Raw genomic sequence first — 8,502 nt, forward strand, 5'->3', positions numbered from 1 at the left:
GAAAATATATTTGCTTGACTTACATAGAGAAAATATTGGTCAATTGTCTAATCCGGTGATACTTACCTGAAACTAGGCAAACAGGTTAAAATAGTCTCAATCCTTTACTGAAATGACTGTGTGTTTGCATGCCACTTCAGATAGCCCGAGGCTGCAGCAATTCCTTTTTTATAGTATGGCTTTTGTTTTTATTTTAGTTACATGACTTTTATGTGAGGCTTGAGAGCAGGGAAATACGTATTTTTGTGTCGTGTATATGTTATATTTGCTTATAGATAGAGATTAATCTCTTCTACCTTTAGTTAGTACTTAGTTAGGTAACAGGTCATGAATGAGTGTGTATGTGCTAAGTGTGCTTGCCTGTGGTGTGGTGCTCTGATGGCAGGATCTTTGATTTTGGTCTGTTGGGTACTTTATAGGTGGAGGGGGTGGTCTCAGGTCTTTGAGGACAAAGTGACTTAGGCTGGACTACTTCTTTTGTTCTGGTCTGCTTTTGATTGTTTTGTTCTAAGCAGGTTCTTACTAAGATCTGTCTCCAAAATGCTGGCTTAGAGATGTGTGCCACCACGCCCAGTTTTCTGTGGTTTTACTCCATATGCATGATACCATCTAATAACTCCCTCCTATTTCAGCATTTGTTTTTGAGGCTTAAAGTCAAAGCCAGTTAATATAATCTAAGACTTACCATAACTTTTTTTTTAAATAATGGATATTGCTATTCATTTTTTTTTTAATATTTATTTTGTATATGTAAATACACTACACTGTCGCTGTCTTCAGACACACACTAGAAGAGGGCACTGGATCCCATTACAGATGGTTGTAAGTCACCATGTGTCTGCTGGGAATTGATCTCCGGACCTCTAGAAGAGCAGTCAGTGCTCTTAACTGCTGAGCCATCTCTCCAACCTTTATCATAACTCTTTAAGTTACTACTCTGAGAAAGAATTCCTAATAGAAAATACTAGGAATTGGTTAAATGACAACTATTTAAAAACTCAGAAGTTCAGCATCCACATCCACATCATCTGGCATTATAGCTCTGATACAAAAGCAGAAAATGAAGCTTGGCTGGAGACAGATCTCAGTAGTGAAGAGTGCTTCTACTCTTGAAGAGGACCCAGTTCAGTTTCTAAAAGTAATTTTTTTAAAAGAAACAAAGCAGTTATAACAGCACTAGCTATTAAGATACAAAATTACATTGCTAAATGAGCAATAACCACCTAATAGGGCAGTGATATAAAATTTTACGTAATTTTTTAATTGTCTCCAGTTCAGTTCTTGTATAATTATACCCATAATTCATTTTTTTTCACAAAGATTTCAATCTCTGTGTTCACTCATGTTGGCACTTATTTTACCCGGGACCTTAAGAAAGGTCTTACCTGTAACTTTATGTACCTCTTATTTTAGAGGCAAACACTGATTGGAACTTGGTCTAACTGTTAAGAACTTCAAGCTAATTTGGGCAGTGGTGGTGCGTCCCACCACTCAGTAGTGGGGAGGCAGAAGTAGCTAGATCTCTGAGAGAGAGAAAAAAGAACTCTTACGTATCCTAATTATTTGTAATAAGATAATAAATTGATAGGTAGGCAATACTCTTATCACAGAAATGGAGAAGCAGAAGCATTCTGTTTCAAAGCTACTTTTTATTACCTGTTTATCATAAGATTCAAAACATAGGTATTATAATGAACAGTATTTGAAATGTGTGGGCATAGTTTGGAGGTGGACATCAAGAATTTTCTTGGTTAAAATGGGAGTTAGGTATTTCATGTGTATTTTGTCTCATAAAGACAATGAAACAAGAAAAAATTGTAGAGTTAGTGATAGAACTTAAACTCACATTTGTTGTCTGTCTTTTGTGTAAAAGGTGGGCAGTTAATGGGGGTAAGGATTTGACTTGGCCTCCTTGAGAATGGGAATTGAACCCATGGCCTTTACAAGGCGTGATAGGCGAGCATTCCTTCAAATCTTGGGCAAGGAAGTGTTTGTTGTTGTTTTTGTTGTTTTCCCCTGTGTGTATGCTTTTTTTTTTTTTTTTTTTTTAAATAATTTTAGCTGGGCTTCATGGCACATGCCTTTAATCATAGCATTCTTGTGGCCTTCTCTCTGGGTTTTACTGTGGTAACATTATCACAGTTCAGAAAAAGAATGGGTACATGTCCATGAGAGATATCCAAGATATTTCACAGACTACTTTGTTTAATTTATTATGTGTGGATTTTTATTTTTGAGTGTGTTATATGTGCATGCTTATGTGGTTGCAAGACATGTGTGGGTATGGTTTGGAGGTGGTCATGAAGAATTTTCTTGCCCACCCCTCCCACTCCCAGCCTCCTTTTAACTTTATTGTTTAGCTAGAATGGATGACTTGTGAGCTCCAGTGATCTGCCTTTCTTAATGTCAGTTCTTCCAGATCTGTCCTTGTTGTTATGACCTCTGTTGCTTTGAGTGTCACCAGCAGAGAACTGAAAGGAAGATGAGTTGAGAATGTGCAGTTAAGTTGTTTTGTCCTAGGCCTAGAGAGATGGCTTAGCAGTCAAGGGTACTGACTGCTCTTCTAGAGGTCTGGGGTTCAATTCCCAGCACCCACATGGCAGCTCACAAGTGTCTATAACTCCAAGATCTGACATTTTCACATAGACATACATGTAGGGTGTGTGTGTGCGTGTGTGTGTATGTGTGTGTATGCATCCATGCACACCACATTACATGCCTGATGTCTTCAGAGGTTAGAAGGGAACATTGGATCCCCTCAAACTGGAGTTACAGATGTTTGTAAGCTTCCATGTGGGTGCTGGGAATTGCACTTGGGTCCTCTGCAAAAGTAACAGGTGTTCTAAGCCACCAAGCCATCTTTCTAGCCGCTACAATTAGATATGTTATAGCTTGCTCTGTTACTTTTGGGGTGTGGGGAGGGTCTTTACTTTGAAGCCCAGGCTGACAGAATATGGGTTTCTTCCTGCCTCAACCTCTAGGGCAGCACTTCTCAAACTGTGGGTTCAGATCCCGCAGGGGGTGTCCTAAAACCATAGGTAAACACAGATGTTTACATTAAGATTCATAACAGTAGTAAAAGTAGCAACAAAATAATTTTTTTTGGTTGGGGTTCACTACAACAACATAAGGGTATTAAAAGGTGGCAGCATTAGGAAGGTTTGGTTTTATATGAGTCACCATGCCCAGGGGTACTCTTTAATGCATGTGACTTTATGCTTAAAATTGCATAGCTCTCTTTCCTGTTTCATTTAGTTTCTCTCTCTCTTCTCTCCCTCCCTTACCCCACCTCCTCACTTTTTGTTTTTTGAGACAGGCTTCTTCTGTGTATCCCTAGCTATCCAGAAACTGGCTCTATTGATGAGGCTGGCCTTGAACTCAAAGATCTGCCCGCCTCTGTCTCCCCAAGTACTGGGATTAAAAGCATGTGCCACCACACCCAGCCTTCCTGTTTCTTCTTCTGTTTTTTCTTATTAAGATATCTTTGAGTTTATTGTAGAGAAAAGTAACAGAAATTGTAGTGGATAAAGAAAAGTGTTGGGCATAGAACTAATGTGAGCTTGTATCCCCTAGCCTTAGCAGCCTAGCCATGGATCTATATGGTTCTTTTACATCTAGAAGCTAATCTTTTCCAGCCATTTCTATGTTGTAGAACTTCTGTCATATTTCCTAGCTTTCACTGGCAGTAGCAGCAAGGCTCCTCATAGTAGCATCCTCACTTTATGATTTTAGTAGCCCGTAGGTGGTGAGGATTCTGATTAGAGTCCTGTACGTATCTTCCATGGTCCCCTCCATGACAGTCTTGGCAGTGAACTTTAGATGTTTAGTTATGACCTTGTATTTGAATCTTCACTCTTCAGCACCTATAGAGTGGGACCTCAGCACGTAAACTCCAGGTCGCTCCCCCAGTTTCTTAATATATAGTACTTAACAAAAGAAGCCAGCATTAGATTTATTGTAAAATACTAGTCCCATTTCCTTACGCAATGACATATCAAGATATGGATGTGTTTTAGTGAATTTTATTGGCCTTTTAAAAAGAAGTGCAATAAGATCTGATGACAGTTGAAAAATGAAAGTTTAACCCCCTTAAGAATTTGATTTATAATGGAGGGTGGCATTGAACTTGTGATCTTTTTGTCTCAGTCTCCTCCTACATTCTGTATTACAGTTGTGTGCTACCATGCCCGACAGAAAAGTTTTTTTTACATCTAGATATTATGTACTTAACAAATTTTAAAATTGGGGGGCTACTACATGCAATATAAGTTTATTAAATCCCTTTTAAAGTGTTTAATGTAGTCTTTGATAGATTTAAGTACAAGAAACCATGGCAGTTTAGTTTTACTGATCAGATTTAGTTTAGTGCAGCAGCATACAAGACTATAAATATTTATTTGAATCTGTGTGCATGTGTGTGCACAAGCATGTTCTCTCATGCATGTGTGCATGCTTTCCACTTTCATGTCCTCTCGTAAAGCTTCGTGTGTAAATAGAGTAGGTTTGCAAAATAAGCTTCATATTGCTATATGAATTTTTTGTTTTGCTTCTGTTTAAGTTTAAATTAAAAATTTCCCCCTTTATATATTTAAAGATGCATTGTCTATTCATTTTCTTCGTGGAAATCTGTTTCTGTATTACTACAGTTAGTAGTTAGTAAAGTTACATAAAGGATCATTGATCAATTAAAAATTAAGTCAGAATTACAAAAAATATTTAGAGGTAAACTAATCACTATATTCTTCACCTTTTTTGCTTTTAGTGGGACTTCCCCTCTTGCATGCTTAAATGCAATGCTACACACAAACTCGCGAGGAGAAGAGGGCATCTTCTATAAAGTCCCAGGTAGAATGGGAGTGTATACTTTGAAGGTAAGTTGTTGGGGAGACAAGCACTAGTAAGCAACAACATATAATATTGAGCCATAGAGACAGAATTCTGTTCTTGAGGAGCTTATTTCCAGGAAGAAATAAAATTTCACCCCTAAAGTAAGTAAGTAAATTTTGGGGAGGGCGAAGATTTTCTGTGAGTTGAACTCAGAGCCTCATGAATACTAAAAAGGCACTTTTTTTTAATATTCTTATTTAAAATAATTTTTTGAGCTTTATTTTATCTTACGTGTATGGGTGTCTTGCCTGCATGTGTATTTGTGTACCACATACTTGCAGTGCTCATGGATGCCAGAAGCGGGTGTTTGGTCCTCGGGAGCTCGAGTTACAGTTGATAGTTAGCTTCTGTGTGGGTGATCGGTTGGACCTGGACCCTCTGGAGGGGCAGCAGTCCACGGTCCTAACTGCTAAGCTCTCTCTCTTGTGTAAAGAGGCTAAAAATAACTGCATTACAAATTGGGTATTATTTTAGACTTTTTTCTTTACTCATGATGTTCCCCACTAAAACTTATGATTATTATTCCTGTTTTTATAAGGGAGAAAACTAACGTTCAAAAGATGTGATTTCTTTGTCAGTGTTGGCTATATTGTATCATAACAAGAATAGGAACTCTGGTCAGACTTAATTCCTACATTTCTTCTTCTATAACAACTTGACTAATATGTAATTCATACACTGATATGGTGACCTTTTCTTATCAATATCCTTTCACTTACAAGTAGGAAAAGAAATCTATATGAGCTTAGTAAGAAGGCTAGAGAATTTAACTCATACAGCTAAACATTCATGGGAAATCCAGGCTAGATCAGAAAGATGTCATCTAGTCTTGGTCTCTTTTCTTTCTTTTAGCTTTATTCTCAGCCAGCTTCTTCTCATTGTATATGAATTCATTCTGAGTCTCCATTCTGCAAACTGTAAGTCTACAGAGACAAGAGTCCAGTAACTAAAGCAAGAGGCCCCCACCTCACTTAGATTTACTTTGTTTGGCCCAGCCCATGTGACACCATACATGAATTATGGCTATTGTCAAATGTATAGAATCATTTTCACTTGATGTAAGGCTTAAGCTTGTGTTTACCCAATAATTAAAATAATAACAAGGGAAATTTTTCAGCAAGCCAGAATGAATGTTTGATAGACAGTAATACCCAAAGTGACAAATCCATAGACACCTCTTATCTCCTAGCTGCACGTCACAGTGCTCAGTGGGGGTGTAGAGTCTACTAACATTAAAAGCATCTGATCTGGGGTGCTGAGATGGGTCAGCATGTAAAAGTACTGACAACCTATTTTTGGTCCCCTGGGCACATGTAAATGAAGGAGAGTTCCATAAGTAAGTTGTCCTTTTAACTTTCATATGTGTGCTATGCCACATTGGTGCCTATACTTAACATACTAAATAATGTAAAACTAAACAAATGGACATCTTCTGGCATGCCCATGCATGCCTTTAATCCTAGCACTCAGGCTGCAGAGCTAGGTATCACTGAGTTCTAGCTAGGCAAGCTTGTGATGTACAGTAAGATCCTGTCTTAAACAATACAAAACAAAAGAGGAACAAGACCCCATATCTAGGAGCTGAAGGTGGTGTTGTATGGTTATCAATTGTAATATTCGGGAGGCCAAGGCAAAAGGACCATATTCAGTTCTAGGACCAATTTGTGCAATATACAAAATCTTTTTCTGCTTTTTAATCTTAACTTCCTCTGACTCTGCAGTGTTTAACATTTGTGTATTGTGGGACTTTTGATTATTTTAGCTCTTCTAGTTATTTTAGATTAGCTATTTTAGCTATTCTAGATCTTCCATTATTTTCTTTGTATTCATTAAAGTGCTTACTGTGTTGTAGAGATGGTGGGAAAACCTCAAAATGTATTTTCTATTGTTAATACCACTTAGGTCAGTTCTCTGGTATCAGGTATTTGGAGGGTTTCTCTATACATCAAGCAATTCTCTGACTGAAATCAGCTAGGCACCCTTTAATTTAACTCAGGTTTTGCACTGTCTGTCCATTGTGTCAGGCCCCTTCACTTCAGCTGCCAGTTACAGGTCTTTGGTTGTGACCTAACCTCTGATAGACCAGCTGTAATTATTGTCTCATGTCCTTCTTCTTGGCGTTCATTAACTTTCTAGGACTGCTTACAGAAAGATGTCAGAGAAAACCTTTTAAGTTTTCCATTTATTGTAATTCAGATAAAAGACATGCATAAAGTGAGGTGGTCATTGAGTATGATCACTGTCTTGGCATATCCGCTCCAAGCACAAATGTGATTTTAGCCATGTGCAAGCTCAGCCAAAGCCCTGGGCTAGCCTTGAATGGAAGATTTGTGATTGAAGCATCATCCTTTCATTGCTATCAACTCAGCCTTCATCCGTGAGATCTCGGCTAAAAGTTCCAATTTTTAAATCACACAATTGTCTCTTAGTAGTCAGCCCAACTCTGAGGTGGAAGGCCATTAGAAACACACAGAGTCAGTCATCTTATCAACGTTAGATATTGTAACTCTTATCATTTAGGGGGTGCTAAATCATTAGGTGCCTGTTTTAAGAACTAGAGTCAAAGACCAAACAGTAGACCATTAGGTTTTCCTAATCTGAAAAGATTAAAATCTTTTTAAGAAAAGTGTAAAATCTTAGTGCTCTGTATCAAAAGTTCAGAGTTTAAGGCTTGAGAGATGTCTCATCAGCAAAGAGCACTTGTTGATAGTTCAGAGGAATGGGGTTCGGCTTCTAGCATGATGTTCTCTTCTGGCCTCCACAGACACTGCACATACATGTATACATATGCATGCATACATGCAAAACACATAAAATAAAATCTTTAAAGAAAAATAACTTATAGTTCAAATAATGTATGTCTTATATCACATTGTCAAGTCTATGCCAGAAATAAAAGATGGATAAACTATAGTTCTTGAACCCTAATGCTCACATTTTTATTATTAAATTATTTATATTTATATAATATACTGTGAAACTTTACCATCATAATGAAGCAAAAAAAAAAGATTAGTTTTGAATAAAGGGATTTAGAAAGTTTCTGTTACTTACTGGTAAGATTTGAGCTGCACTTTAACATATGCTTAAGAGGAGTGAAGGCCTTCAGGGAATAATAGGTTTTCCTATTGCTTCCTATTTACTGTGAGTAGTTCAAATGAAGAGACAGATAAAAATTCTGGATTTGTAAGTAGAAAAAAATAGATTAAGTGATAATCACTGGAGTCAAGATAATTGATAAATACTAGCTAACAGTTAAGTTTGACCCTGACTGAGCTTTGTGTGTTTGGGTGGTGTGTTGAGTAAGCAGATGGCAGGGGTCATCAGGGAGAACCATTGGATCAAATCTGTGTTCTAAGAAGATTTTCATGAAAAGATGATTATAGTTTGAAGGAGGAACTCAGAATGGTAAAAGAGGGAGACCCAAAGACATTGAAGAAATAGAACACATTGCATTTGGGATGTGTAAAATAGTGGGTGAGAAAAGATCCTAAGGTTTGGGGCATGAGCCATTGATCCCAGAGGGATCACACGTTTTTTGCAAAAAGAAGATAATTATATTTGTATTTCAGATACTTGTTGAACCTACAGGTCAAGATGTCTGGCTGGCAACTA

The 8,502-nt window shown here is 37.5% G+C and overlaps 1 protein-coding gene across 4 annotated transcripts in view; it reads left to right on the plus strand.

Annotated features, from left to right (window-relative positions):
- Positions 1-8,502, plus strand: part of Asxl2 (ASXL transcriptional regulator 2) — an 81,893-nt gene that overhangs the window by 18,136 nt on the left and 55,255 nt on the right. For 2 of the 4 annotated variants that reach the window (XM_032909057.1, XM_032909060.1), the window contains exon 3: positions 4,760-4,871. In XM_032909057.1, the coding sequence (XP_032764948.1) occupies positions 4,760-4,871 (112 nt within the window). Of the gene's footprint in view, positions 1-4,759; positions 4,872-8,502 lie in introns of those variants that run through there. The other 2 variants (XM_032909059.1, XM_032909062.1) reach the window with 2 other exon arrangements.

This window comes from Rattus rattus, chromosome 7 (assembly GCF_011064425.1).
Source record: "Rattus rattus isolate New Zealand chromosome 7, Rrattus_CSIRO_v1, whole genome shotgun sequence".
Taxonomy (NCBI): Eukaryota; Metazoa; Chordata; class Mammalia; order Rodentia; family Muridae; genus Rattus; species Rattus rattus.